General features: G+C 43.7%; 1 protein-coding gene across 1 annotated transcript in view; it reads right to left on the reverse strand.

The window, feature by feature from the left end:
* LOC138948571 (uncharacterized) overlaps nucleotides 1-15,327 on the reverse strand; it is a 56,408-nt gene that overhangs the window by 14,972 nt on the left and 26,109 nt on the right. Inside the window, exons 4-11 of the mRNA XM_070320130.1 lie at nucleotides 14,181-15,327; nucleotides 12,989-13,412; nucleotides 11,991-12,145; nucleotides 11,082-11,229; nucleotides 8,670-8,944; nucleotides 7,389-7,638; nucleotides 6,263-6,532; nucleotides 5,297-5,713 (exon numbers count right to left, since the gene is read on the reverse strand). The exon at nucleotides 14,181-15,327 is cut by the window's right edge and continues 422 nt beyond it. Of these exons, the coding sequence (XP_070176231.1) occupies nucleotides 5,297-5,713; nucleotides 6,263-6,532; nucleotides 7,389-7,638; nucleotides 8,670-8,944; nucleotides 11,082-11,229; nucleotides 11,991-12,145; nucleotides 12,989-13,412; nucleotides 14,181-15,327 (3,086 nt within the window). The remainder of the gene's footprint in view (nucleotides 1-5,296; nucleotides 5,714-6,262; nucleotides 6,533-7,388; nucleotides 7,639-8,669; nucleotides 8,945-11,081; nucleotides 11,230-11,990; nucleotides 12,146-12,988; nucleotides 13,413-14,180) is intronic.

Genomic DNA, 15,327 nt, shown 5'->3' on the forward strand with positions numbered 1-15,327 from the left:
AAGCTTTTCTTTTGCCATTTCTTGACCCCCAAAGACTTACAGTCAGGGTGACCTTACTTCTCAGAAGCACGTGACTCCCGAAGAAGTGCACAGCTTCGCGGAAGCAAAAAGACCAACAGTGCATGAGTAATTTCGGAATCGTGTACAGGGGTTATCATAGAAGCAGTGCAATATGGCAGGAGAGAAACAGAGAAGCTGGTACAGAAAGACAGGTGACAAGGGACAGTGATGATGATGTGAAGCTCTAAAACAGAGGGAAAGGATGGGGTCTACTAAGCCACACAATAATTAATGTACGCAGGTTATTAGTCAGCTAGAAAAAAAAAAATGAATTGAGAAAGCCACACTGCTGTTGGTTAGAATGCAAACTTTAAGCGACAATCACAATTTGCATATTTATGGACGAGACATAGGTAGTCAGGATGTAGGTAGACTCTAAACATTATTCATGATAAAAGTAACCCTTTCCCATGTTTTGTAACTTAGCATTTTCTGTCATTGTTTCTAGCTAAAAAAAAAGAAGAAAAAAAGAAAAGGAAAGTGCGCACGCGCACACACACGCACGAACGCACACACACACACACACACACAAACACACACGCACGCACGCACGCACACAAACACACACACACACACACACACACACACACACACACACACACACACAAACACACACACACACACACATATTTGTCTAATCGCTTACAGAATGAAGTACACAAATTCACCAGACAGACAAACTTACACACACAAAAAGGCAGACGCAGACAACAAGGACAAACAAATAGACCAGACGGACAAGACTGAGAGAAAGACCGGGAGAGACAGACAGACAAAAAAAACCAAAATTGGCAATATGCCGCTTCTACACTAAAACAGCAAAAGCCCCCACCACAAATACGACAATGGAAATATCTATGTAATAAAAATTAAGAGCAAACATGCAACCCAAAATCTAAGAAAAACAAATACTACGTCTCACTACTTAAACACATTCTTTCAAATAACCGGGAAAGATAATTGTAATGATGACAGGGAAAGAAATATCTCAGAGTGAGCGATACATACATGATGGGTTTATGGAAATATGCATACATTGATTAGAGAGAGAGAGAGAGAGAGAGAGAGAGAGAGAGAGAGAGAGAGAGAGAGAGAGAGAGAGAGAGAGAGAGAGAGGGGGGGAGGGGGGGGGGGGGAAGAGGTTTGCACTGCTTCTGTGATGAGCACAAGTTTTTTTTCTGTAGCTCAGTTTGGGTTGCCATGACGATTGGATTAACCAAGACAGGGCATTTTTCTTTCTTTTAGCATATTGTGCATGAAATAGACCATTTGATGGCAGCTGATTGTCCCTCGGGTAGAAAATGAGTAAAATACATACAATAAACCACGTTCTGAGCATTCTGACTTGATTTCCAAGAATAGTAGGCGTATCTTAGTGTTTTACAACAAACAAACAAAAATACTAGAGGAGAAACAGAAAAGCAGACAAAACCACCACCACTTCACAAGCACTATTGTTTTTACAAGCCGAACACCAACAAAAGCGTTTCCCTTTAGCAACCAATCTCAACAAAAACAAATGGGAAAACAACTCTCCTCCCCCCCCCCCCCCCCCCACTTTTTTTTTATTTTTTTAAAATTTTTTGGTAATAATCACAGTAATACAAATCCAATTTGGTATGCTTTAAGTGTCCAATAGAATACAAACAAGCCCCCGCGAAAATCAGGTTGATATGAAGACGAAGCAAGCACATAATACAGTCGTTCACATAAATACATGCACATGCAGACATACAAAGAGCTACACAAATTACAGGTAAATAAAGAAGATTAAATTGAATACATATGTTTTGATACAGTTAATAACTTTCCTGAAAAAATATGGTATTATGTGTCAGTTTTTCCAGAAGTTAAACAAGTGTTTGAAAATATTAATGCAGGTTGGATAAAGCTATGTATTCAACTATGTGGGGAATCTTGTGCGTTCGCGAAGCACTTTTAACACCGTTTATGCAGTTTAAGTTCGAAAACAGAAATGATTGAATTGAACAGCTTTGCCCTCCCCCCCCCCCTCTCCCCCCCTATTAAGTATATTTTCTTTAGAAAATCTAGTCAACTTAAATAAAAACAAGAAAAGTTAAACGTATTGTTCTATTGCTAGTTATTTCAATTCGTTATGTCAACAAAGTTAACACACTTAATGGTTGACATGAAATTTACATGTGTTACTGATAATATGTTCCGTGTTTTTTTACTCTGGAGCATTCATTTGTTGTGAATTCCGAAATGACGCCATTTGTTCTTACTTTATGTCTATGTCATTGAATGACTTGTTATACATTGACATTGATAGTTTTATTCTTCTTCTTCTTCGTCGTTCGCTAGTTAGTTTTTATCATAAGAACCTTTTCTAATTCCTATTAACTCGATGTTCTTTAACTATATTTTTTAGTAGCAGTGTTTAAATGTCGAAGCTGCTTTTCCCATTTTTACCCAAGAGACCGACTGTATTTTGTGTTATTGTATTTGTCAGACTTGATTGTACCAAGTCCCTACACATGTTGTAATGCGCTTAGAGCCAAATATTTTTGTTTTTTGTAAGGGATAGGCGCAATATAAATACACTTTATTATTATTATTAACCCTGCTTGCAAGGCAGTCTTGGTAGAAAAAGAATCAAGGGAACACGAAAGTTAAACTACTTTCGGATGATCAAATAACTTATTAGAAGAAGGAAAATGCGTCAGGCAGCACAGTCAAATAATCTATAAACTTTTTTAGACAGCCATTGCAGTTGTGCAAGACGTGCGATTTCATCACGCAATAAGATGTGGTTCTATATGCATTACGTTATGTTAACGAAACACTGACGTTCCCGAAAACAAACATACTAACACAAATGTGACCCTCCACCACGAAATGAGTCGCATGTCACCTCGCGCGGTTCTGCGCTAGGCTTAATATAAGTCCGGGGAGTGTCTGGTAACAGTGTGAGGGTCACCTTAGTCACAGGCTTATAACTCAAACAGTTTTCGCTCTTTTCTAAAACGGTTTTCACCACTGGATAGAGCATACAAAACTCTTTAGGAAAATGTAAAAATATGAAAATCATCAAAGGTGACATGCGACTCATTCCGTGGTGGAGGGTCACATATGTTAACGAAACACTGACGTTCCCGAAAACAAACATACTAACACAAACGGCACTTACACAACAGAGACACGATGACAAACACACAGACGCTACAGTCCTAGCAATGTTCTAATGAGTGACATGCAGACATTATGCAGTAGTGTCCACAAATACATAACCGTGTCAGAAAAGAGAAAGAAAACGAAGCAGAAAAAACAGAGAGAACTGTTGTCTTGCAAAGATGACGATTTTTAAAAAAAAAAATTTTATATTTTTTTAATCAAGAATTTTACGTCATTGGTCATTGTTTACTTACATTCATTTCACTGAAGAAGGGCGTGGCCCGAAAGTCTTTGGAACTTGGTGTTTACTGTGTTTTTTTCTAATTAAGCAAAGATGCTTTCTGTGATCTCTTCACGAAAACAGGAAAACAATAACAAAACAACAAAAAGAATAGAACAAAGCAGAAAAAAAACATGAACAGACGTTCTCAGTTCTGACTTGAAAAGATACTTTGTTGAGCTGTCATTATCAAATTCAAAACCCGAGCCACAGATACTTCCGTTACCTACACCAATAATTCTCTGCAATTCATACCTTGACATTTCACAGTTGTGGGGTGCTTTGCAGGTTTGGTCTTTGTTTTGGTTTACATGTCTTTCATTAAAACTCTAACCGTACTTTTAGTACATTAATAAGGATAATACAAAATAATATTTCAAGAGTGTAAAACTGAAGATGAAAATAGTCAAAATAGTTGTACTCTGTATTTGTATTAAGTGAAATATCTTACCTCTGTGAAGCTTACGACATTCAACTATATTTCCCCCAACACAAAGCTTTAAAAGTTTAGATAAAAATGCATTGACGCTGATTTGCAAAACTCTGGACTAACTTTCTTTCTGTTCTTTATTTGCTTCTCTTGAGGTCATGGCACAGAACTGTGTGTACACAATAGAATTAGAAGAGGAAGCAATAATTACTTCCAGTTGTAACTAGATATGCTTTTCATTAACACGTTCATTTTTGGCTCACGTAAGTGTAGCCTATGCGATGATAAACTTTGTCTGTCTGTGCGTGCGTGCGTATGTATGTATGTGTGTATGTCTGTGGTAGAAACTTTAACATTTCCGAGTCTATGGATTACGTCAGTCTCGGTCAAAAGTGTTCGACGTGTGTGATAGAAACTATTTGAAGACGTCACATTATGACGTAAGAGGGTTAGACGTCACGCAAAGGAATTACTGAAAGTCTCGGCCATTGTTATTGTGAGCGGGCCGAGACTTCTTGGCAGATCCAGGGTCTCGCTTTCTTGCATAGTTTCACCTATGCTTACTGTGTGTGTGTGTGTGTGTGTGTGTGTGTGTGTGTGTGTGTATGTGTGTGTGTGTGTGTGTGTATGTGTGACGGAGTGATTAAGTTTGTGTTACTGTTTGTCGATTTCTTACGTGAGCCTTGAAGGCTTCGCCTCTTGTTCTGTTGCATTTGTTGTAAGTCCAAGTTTTAGAGACCTCTACTTAAAAGCGCAATGAGTTTAACATTTGAAAGAAAGTCTTTGAAATACAAATCAATTTTTTCATTTTTTTAATTTTTTTTATTGTTTACATGGGTTATAGTTTAACAAGAAGTGCAGACTGTAGCAGTGGCTTCCTGTTTTTAAGGAAAATTAAAGCGTTGAAGTATTAAGTATCTGATACTGTTTTTGCAAAAAAAGTTTACATTATAGCTGAAAGTTAAATGTGTAGCTTACATTCCCCGTCGCGATATAACCTTCGTGGTTGAAAACGACGTTAAACACCAAATAAAGAAAGAAAGAACGCTTACATTCATAGCTGACAGCGTACGTGTTTGTTTAGCTGAAGGTGTTTGTTTTAGCTGACAGATGTTTTACCTGCAGTGATGAAGTTAGTCTTGCAGGTTTAGAGTGCCGTTACACAAAGTAAGCAACCCGAACAAAGTCTACGAACCATCCAGAAGCATGCTTTGCGAGTCTAAAGCGCAACCACAAGCAACATCAGTATACAAATGCGGGACGGTAGAAGAAGCAGGAGGGGGAGGAGAATCAGGAAGAATCAGGAAAAGCGGGTAGAAGAGGTAGGGGTGATGGGGGGAGAGGGAGGATAGGTAGAAGAGGAGGGGAGGGGGTGGGGGGCAGTGGTCTACCCTGAATGCTGTCTTTGGGGCTGAGGTAGGCGACTTTGCCCAGCTTTTCGCCACATTCGCCACTTCCGCTTCCGGTGCCGTTAGCGACGATTGGACCGGCGGTGGCTCCGCGAAGCTCCCTCTCCGAATCGGTCTCCTCTGTGGCTATGCTGTTGTACATATTGCCGTTGGAGACCTTGCCGTTCGTACTGCCGCGTAGGTCGTTGAGGTTGATCGTCACGTGACGGTCCACGACGGGTTTGAGGCTGCGGCGGTTGTTGTTGTGCTTACGGCGTTTGTGGCGGATGAAGAAGATGACGATGATGAAGACGAGGAGAGCGATGAGAGCGGCGAGGGCGCCGATGATGATGGCGATGTAGTCGTCGCTGTACTCCTTGTTCTCTTTCTCTTTGCTGACTGTGTCCGTACTTTGCGTGTCTGTGGAGAGAGAAGACGGAGAGAAGAGTGTGTAGTGTGCAAAGGTATTGTCCACTATTGATGAGAAACTATGTTCAGGCAGGTATGAACGATGAAGAATACATTTTAAATACCTTCTGATACAGATTAACGCTGACAAGAAAACAGCGGTAGAGGTACAGAGAAGAAAAAATGTAGAGAGAGAGAGAGAGAGAGAGAGAGAGAGAGAGAGAGAGAGAGAGAGAGAGAGAGAGAGAGAGAGAGAGAGAGAGAGAGAGAGAGAGAGAGAGAGAGAGAAATACACATAAAGCACACACACAACACCCCCCCCACACACACACACATACATACACACACAATCACACACACACACAAACACACTCACATACACACCCTTCCCCCCATAATATAATCTCACAAACGCACGCAGGCGCGCACACGAACACACAAACATCACCATCAAACCACCACCACCACCCCCTCCCCCAACACACAAAAACATACGAAAAAAACCCACCCAGACAAACAAACAAACAAACAACAAACAAACACCTCAACAACCACACTCACCATCCGACAAGTCAATCCTGACTTTGCCAGCATCCCCATCAGCGTCCAAATCTCCATCAGCGATTGCGCCGTCAATCCCTTCTGCTCCGGGGTCCCGCACATCGTGGTTGGCGGTGCCGGTTCCGTCCTGACGAACCCCGGTGCCTCCTCGGTTGTCGTTGTTGATGTCGAACTGAACGGCGGCATTGTTCTTGGAGTTGCTGGTGGCTGACGGAGGGGAGAGGGTGGTGGGCGGGGCCGTTTCGTCTGTGAAGTTGCCGACGGCAATTTCTGTCGGATTGAAAGGTAATTACATGAGATTAACGCATAACCATGATTAGTTTCATTTAATTTTTTTTATTTTTTTTATTTTTTAACCGGGCGTCACATTATTGGGTCCATGTGGGATCAGCATAATCATGGTGCAAACACAATCGCTTGGTGAGCCAACTCAAGCTTGGTGAGCCAACTCAAGCTTGGTGAGCCAACTCAAGCTTGGTGAGCCAACTCAAGCTTGGTGAGCCAACTCAAGCTTGGTGAGCCAACTCAAGCTTGAGTTATTGTGTGTGTGTAAACCCTTACAATGACTAATGTTCATCTTAAATCATTATGGCAGACTCATCAGAAAGAGGTTAAACCGAGAAGAAAAAAAAGGGGGAAAGATCCTGAAAAGAATATGCATGAGTATAGTTTTTCTACTTTCTTCAGAAACCATGTCGATTACAAACACCAAGCAACACTGATTCATAGCCAACCAAACACAACATGGACAAGAACCGTAACGGTGTCATAAGTGAACATTTAACTCATTGTCTCCCAGGTACGAATATATCCGTACCCACTCATATGGCTCTATCTGACCAGGTACGGATATATCCGCTCAGACTGTTAGCTTCAGTCGCTTCCTGTAACGTCGATCTAACGCCTGCATTCCAGCGTGTTGATACACAGTTACTACACAGTTACTACAATTCTGAGTGACCTGCTGCAGCACAGCTGGTCTCGGCTAAAACAAAACCTTGGTTAACATAGGTGGGGTAGAAAGTGTTAAGCAGTGCACCTTCGAAAAGAGTCGATTGAATATGTTTAACTAATAATTATAACACTGAAAAATAAAAAAAAAATAAAAATCATCCAATCAGCTCACCCGACTCAAACTCCACTTCGCTGATCATGATCCATCGAGACTCGAAATACAAGTCCACGCGGACGAAACGGCCGATCTGATTGGCCAGTCTGATGACTACTTGGCGGGCGTTCTCGAAGTACGAGTCTTGTTGGTAGTTGAACTTGAGAGGTTGACCTTGGTAATACTGTCCTCCGACACTGAAGAAGATCTCGGCCTTTCGGAACACCCTCACCTCCTTGGAGTAGTGGTTGTTGGAATGGATCTTTACCTGGAAGAATCAGCAGAGGACTGTGTAATAATAATAATAATAATAATAATAATAATAATAATAATAATAATAATAATAATAATAATAATAATAATAATAATAATAATAATATGGGAGATTTAGAGAGCGCTTGACGTTCTCTAAGCGCTTTACAATGAATTGGTGAGAGGTCAAGGCAGGTGAAGTAGCCCGCACGTTGAACATCTCTCATGCTGGGTATTTTCGTCTTTCTATAACCCACCGAACTCTGACATGGATGACAGGATCTTTTTCGTGCGCACTTGGTCTTGTGCTTGCGTGTACACACGAAGGAGGTTAAGTCACTAGCAGGTCTGCACATAAGTTGACCTGGGAGATCGGACAAATCTCCACTTTTAACCCACCAGGCGGCAGCGACCGGGACTCGAACACACGACCTTCCGATTAGGAGGCCGACGTCTTACCACCACGCCACTGCGCCCGTGTAACAATCTTGGGGCCATTAATTTTAACTCAAAGAGTAACAGAGTGCGGTTCGACGCTACCCTGAAACACTGTCATGTGTAATGTTAATTTTTGTGAGATTCCTTAATTACGACAGACACTGCACAATTTCATTCAAATGAGGCAATCATGTGCATTTACATGTTGTCATCCATTGTCGGAATGTTTGGCATGTGATTCATTTCAGTCTCTTTTTTCTGTTCAGTATTTGATAACTTCTGTTTTAATCACATCGTTTGCATAACTCTAGGATCAGTTGTGTTTACAAGGTTTGTGTTTTTCTCGGTTTTGTTCTATTTGTATGATTTGTTCATTTTATGATTAACATTTTGTTTTCCCAATGGAACCAAAGTTAAATCTACGTTCAATCTCACTAGAATCACATCGTTTTTATCAAATTAGGATCAGTTGTGTCTGAAAGATTTGGTATTTTTCTGTTGTGTTCTATTTGCCTATTTGTTAATTTTATGTTTAACATTTTCTTTTTCCAATCGCACCAAAGTTGAATCTACGTTGAATCTCGAAGGGAGGACTACAAACACACTGACCTGGGAGAAGTTCCGCACGGTATCGAACTTGAAGTAGACGGTGATGGGTTCGAGTCTGTTGGTGTCGTTCTTCCAGCCCACCCATTCGTAGCCCTTGATCCCCATCTTCTTCGTGTCCAACCGGAAGTTGGTCTCCCCATAATCCCCGTCTGTAAGCTGGCCAAGACCACCGCTCAGGTAGTTGTCTTGGACCAGACCGTCGTACGTGAAGTCGTAAAGGTCCACTTCCGATCCACGCCTGTCGCCTTGCGGCATGTCGTAAGAGACTGTTCCATCTGAAGCACACACACATTTAAAATAAGTATGGGAAGAAAAACAATAGATAAAGGAATACCCTTACCACACACACACGCACGCACGCACGCACGCTGGCACGCACACACACACACACACACACACATACACACACAAGCACACGCACGCACGCACGCTAGCACACACAAACACAAACAAACAAACACACACACACACACACACACACACACACACGGACACACACAAACACCACTACTCTATCACACCCGAACTCGGTGTGAAATACAGGTGACGATTGTAGATACTGTAAAGATTGGAAACAGGCGAGAATCGGACAGAAAAAAAGCAAACACTGACTGAGTCTAAATAAACTAAAACGCGGACTTGCTATCACTAAAATCAAGTATCTTTTCGCCCTGCGTATCGACTTGATACAGAACAGACAAACGGCACGTGCATTGGGAATGTAGGTCACTGTGAGGTTCTAGAACTAGCAGCAGCAGAAGATTGTTGTGTTTGTGTGAATCGCACCGCAAGAATACAGCACCAGAGCTGAGTGCAGGGACTGTGCACAAATTGAGTCTTTTGTTGTTTCTAAGCGGTTGTTGGATCGTTTGGTTTGTCAGGATGTCAAATGTCGCTAGTAGATCGGTCATTTAGAAAAGTACGAGCTCACTGTATCACAGTGTCTTTATCTGTGTGTGTGTGTGTGTGTGTGTGTGTGTGTGTGTGTGTGTGTGTGTGTGTGTGTGTGTGTGTGTGTGTGTGTGTGTGTGTGTGTGTGTGTGTGTGTGTGTGTGTGTGCGTGTGTATGTGTGTGTATGTGCGCGTGTGTGTGTGTGTCTCTCTCTCTCTCTCCCTCCCTCTCTCTCTCTCTCACACACAGACACAGACACACACACACACACACACACACACACACACACACACACACACACACACACACACACACAGAGGGAAGGAGGCAGAGATTCTATAACGCACGATGGATGGGTAAAAGTGAAAACGGTGCGAAAAGTAGCGGTGCAAATTGCCCACACGTGCTATACTTTGCACTGGGTAATGGCACTGAACATTGTTACACAATTGTTGACTCCCTCAGACAGCGGAAACACCTGTGCGCATTAACTGTTACCAAAGACCGTCCTTTGAATTCGTCTGTGCTTCCGGAGAACTAGCTTTTACCCGTCCGGTCCTATCAGTTTGCACCGAGCAAAAGGGCATCCGAAGACAAGGACACCGAACTGAGCTCCGTTCATTTTCTGTTCGCTGTGCAATGATCATTTGTTTGTTCGGCTACGTCTAAGACAAATTAGGTGTGACAGTGCTCATTAAAGCTTCGCTTTGTTAATCGTGATAATTTTTAATAACACACATTAGTGGTTTTGTTATATTTCAATTATTTAACAACCTTTCGATGGTGGAGTTTACGATACAGAGCCTCGGCAAACATAACCTTTCGAAGGTCGAGTTCTACACAAAGGGAAGTAAGCATTGGACATTATCAAGTGGTACGTTGTCTCCCTTGTATCGTATATATGCTCACTCTTTCGATATTTTGTTTTAAAGGTCCTTGTCTACATTTTTATACCGAAATCGCCATTTGACCATTAACATGCAGAGTCTATTATCTACAAATATCAACAATACACCCTGTTTCGATCAGGAAAGACGAAGCCAGTGTAGCCGTTTGAAAATTCATTGTAGTATTCCAGCGTAGTACTCATAGTAGGATATCCTTATTTGGAAAATGCCAAGCGCAAAACTCCTCTCAAATCCCGTGCATTTCGTGCGTTTAAAAAAAAGCGTGAACAGCGCTCCAGTGTCAAACTGTTGCTGCACTTGTTTGGGCGTGGCTATAAGCATAGTGACATGAATTTGATTGGTCAGTATTTTTAGGCAAAGCACATGTTCTCAGCAAACAGAAAACAAAATATTGGAAGCGTGAGTCACGCTACCCAAAAATAAAATCTTTTTTTACATATATTTTTTTTCTATAACTTTTTTCCCCATGGTTCATTAATCATTTGACATAATTTTGTATCGAAATCTAACCATAAGATTATTGAAAAAAAGCAAAAATGTAGACGACCACCTTTAAATGATTGTGTTCGTTTGGTTGTTGCTTTGCTTGTTTGTGTATTTGCTATCCCTTACCGTTCCATTCACAACCATACATCTCGACTCTCATGCAGACGGTCCTGGGGTGCTGGCTGTAGGGAATGAAGCGGATCCTCTTTGCAATGATAGGGGGCGACACTGAACGCAGCTCTGCGAGGTACGTGTTCTCGTTGCCCTTAAAAGCCTGCAAAACACAAGAAAAACAAATCCATTAATGTTTAAAAAAAAATTTTGACTGTGATTTTATTTCACCACAAGACTTACTCATATGAGGCAGACCTTTCTTTTAAAGTTCAAAGAAACAAAGGCATGTAACAAGAGTAAGTGAGAGTTATTCTTATGGAGTAATCAAATAACGCATCTTCATACACATAAACTCAAAGCGTGACACTGAAGAATACACATATGTCAACTCGACAAATAGTACATTGCAAGATCACCAGAATGTCATTACTCCGGGCACTGACTACCGAAGACAGTGGAACGAACAGACAGTCAGACAAACAGACAGACACACAGACATAGTAGAGCACGAAACAGTTGTTACATTTATTTTAAACGTCACATGCACAGTGATATGTTTTACACGCTATTTTTCACATGCGCACACACACACACACACACACACACACACACACACACACACACACACACACACACACACACACACACACACACGCACACATACACGGTGAGGCAGATTGGCAGACTGGTAAATTGACACAGACGTGAACAGGCAACTGGACGACACACATAACATGCCAATGCTGCACACTGACAGATATTTTATAAAAACAATTTGAATTCGAAAACAATAAGACTGTCAGCAACAAACAATACTGAGCTCGGCAACTTGACAATCAGAACAACACATCACATAGACACACAAGAAAAGATGCACACAAAACGCTACTTCTTCTTCTTCTTTTCGATCGCCGATCACACTTGGAGTCCAGATCTTGAGATATAATTAGTGGTCCTCTGCAGCGCAGCCACTGGCCCGTACAGCTTGTTGTGCAGGGACTCCGGCATTGGCCAGACTTCCTCTCTCAGCACCTGGTGGTTCCTGCAGTCTCGTAGGATGTGGGCCGTGTCCTGCTCTGCTTCCCCACAAGAACACATGGGGGAGGGCACAACATGCAGCTTCTTGTGGAGATGCTGGTTAAGTCTGTTGTGTCCCGTTCTCAGGCGGAAGATGACCACCTGCTGTGGTCTGGATAGCAGGTGGTAGCTGTCCTGTGGCTGGGGCGTCCTGTGCAGAGACTTAATGATGGTCTTCATCTCTGTCAGGCTCACAGGGTTGTTCTCTTGCTCATCTTCTGCACCCAGCTTTGCCATCCTGTCCGCCTCTTCGTTTCCTTGTACACCACAGTGGGAGGGGATCCATTGCAGTACTGTCCTCAGGCTTTTGATGTTGTGTAGAGCGTGTTCCAGCTGAGGCAGTTTGCTACTGGTCATTGCTTGTAGTACTGACAGAGCGTCAGTCAGGAAGACCACCTGGTTGTCATGGTTGACTCTGTCGTTGATGGTGTATGCTGCATGGATCAGTGCCTGTACCTCAGCTCTGTAGTTTGTACAGTGGAGGCCTGTTGGTATAGCCTCTGCTTGCCTCTCTCCACTGGGGTACTGGACATACACCCCCGCTCCTCCATTTTTGACGGCCTCTGTGGCTGACCCATCAGTATACACCCGTATCCATGCTTCTTGGGGGTACCTTTCTTCAAGCATGGCAAGAGTCAGGGCTTTTTTCGTCACATTGCTCTGCTCGTCCTTTGTTGTGAGGTAGGGGACACGGGTCTGTATGTCCAGGTTTCCTTGTCTGTCTTCCCAGGGTGGGGTGTCAAGGGAGAAAGATGGTGGCTCCACTAGCTCTGGCATCTCTGTCTGATGTTTCTTCTGCAAAGCCCTTGCCTCAAGAGCGAAGCTTGATCTTTTCAGCCTGCCTGAGGACATCTTCTTGAGTCTGTCACTCATTGGATGGTCATGAGTGCACTGGTACTTGGTGGCTTGTACCATTGTTTTGCAGTCTCGCCTTTTGCTCAGTGGAGGAATGCCAGTCACCTGTTCCATCTTCTGTATGGGTGTTGATTTCATTGCGCCCGTGATGATTCTCAGCGCTTGGTTCTGTACTTTGTCTAGGGCCTGCTGGTGTGTCTTGGCTGCTGTTGCCCAAGAGCTTGATCCGTACTCAAGGTGCGGTCGTACAGTCCCCTGGTAGACTGATTTCAAGATCTTCTCGTTTGCACCCCAGTGTGATCCTGCCAGCTTCCGCATGATGTTTAGTTTTCTCCTGGCCTTTCCCTCTGCATTCATGATGTGTTGTTTCCAGGTCATGCGCTTGTCATAGGTGACCCCCAGGTATGTTTGCTGGTCTTCAAATTTCAGGGGTGTGTCACCCAAGGTCAGTTTGCCAGGTGTCGCTTTGGCAGAGAGTGTGAAGAGAGTGGCAGTGGTCTTCTCCCTGTTGATGGTCACACACCAGTCTTCCGCCCACGCTGCAACCTTTTCTAGGGCAAGTTGCATCCTGTAGGTTGCTGTGGTTGCATACTCTTCCGAGCACCAGAGAACAAGGTCATCAGCATACAGTGCCGCTTGGACTCCCTTGGGCAACTCTGGTACCAGGTCGTTAATGAAGAGTATGAATAGCGTGGGGGAGAGTACTCCTCCCTGTGGAACTCCTTGGCGTAGTAGCACCTTTCGGCCACAGTGACCGTCCACCAGCACTCTGGCCTTTCGGTTGTGCAGGTACGACTTGGTCCACTGGTACATGTTGCCTTTGACGCCGGAACGTAGGAGCTTCACAAGGAGTCCATCTTTCCAGACCTTGTCGAAGGCCTTCTGCAGGTCAATGAAAGTGGCCAGGGTGACCTTCTGGGCCTGGTAAGCATCCTCTATGACCTGGCTAAGGTGTGTTGTCTGGTCCTCCGTACTTCTGTGCTGTCGGAAGCCGGCTTGTTCTGGGACGATGATGCTTTCTGATTCCAGGTACAGCTGCAGGCGCTGGTTGACAATGCGCTCCATGGTTTTGCATACGCAGCTTGTCAGGCTGATGGGTCGGTAGCTCAGGGTTTTGGTCTTGTTTTTCCCTTTCTTTAAAACTGGGATCATCCTGGCTTCCTTCCAGCACTGAGGTACCTGTCCCTGTCTCCAGCTGAGGTTGAAGATGCCCAGTAGTTTCTGGAGGGCCGAGTTGCCTATGTGTTGCAACATCTCATTCGTAATGTTGTCTGGACCTGGAGACTTCTTCTTTTTGAGCTTCTTGATGGCATTCTTCAGCTCGGCCATGGTGATGTTTTGTTGCATGGCATCCTGGACGTTTCTTTCTGTTCTTTCTCTAATTTCTGTTCTGACTTCCTTTTGTAGAGGCAGGGGTATGGTGGTGTCGCTTTCTCCCCGATATGCTTGGGCGAAAGCATTGGCAGCGGCTTTTCCAGTGAGTGTTCTTCCTTCCTCCTCCAGGGTGATCTTCTGTCCCTTGTTGCCCTCTTCATTCAGTGCTCTTGTAAGTTTCCAGAGCTTTGTTGTGTCTTTTTCCATATTCAGCCCTGCCGTCTTTTCTCTCCAGCCTCTTCTCTTGCACTCTAGCTTTGTCTTCAGATGTTTTGCTTTGCTTTCTTGGAGTTTGATGTTGTTCTCCTGGCTAGGGTTCATCTCTGCCTCTTCTCTCATTCTTGTGAGTGCATCGTGCGTCTTCTGCAGCTCATCGGACCAGTATGGGATGTAGTCCTTCCTCACTCCACGTGGGATGCTGTCCTTGGCTGCCTGGATTATGCTAGCATTGAATTCCTTTATCACGTTGTTGATGTTTCTCCCCTCTGTTTCTATGGCTCTGGTCAGCTCATTTGTTCGTATGTTGAACAGTCCCCACTTTGCCTTTTTGTAGTTCCATCTCGGGTGTTGTGGATGCTCAGATGCTGAGTCTCTACTGATGGTAAGGAGAACTGGGCGATGGTCGCTTCCACCCAGCTGTTCATCCACTTTTCTTGAGATGTTTTTGTGGATGTCATCCGTGCACAATGCCAGGTCTGGTGTTGTTGTTGAGTGCCAGCGGCGCGAGTAGAAGGTAGATGGATCTCTGGGGTCGTTGACAAGGATCAGGTGGTTGTCGTCCTGCCAAGATTCAATGTCTTCTCCTCGCCTGTCTAGTGTTTTATATCCCCAACTCTGGGACTGGCTGTTAAAGTCTCCAGCGATGAGGAAGCCGCTGTCAGGGACCTGGATTGTGTCAAGCGACAGCATCTTGTCGTTGGGGCAGTAGTAGTTGACGATGTTCATCTTGCTG

This window comes from Littorina saxatilis, linkage group LG15, assembly GCF_037325665.1.
Source record: "Littorina saxatilis isolate snail1 linkage group LG15, US_GU_Lsax_2.0, whole genome shotgun sequence".
Taxonomy (NCBI): Eukaryota; Metazoa; Mollusca; class Gastropoda; order Littorinimorpha; family Littorinidae; genus Littorina; species Littorina saxatilis.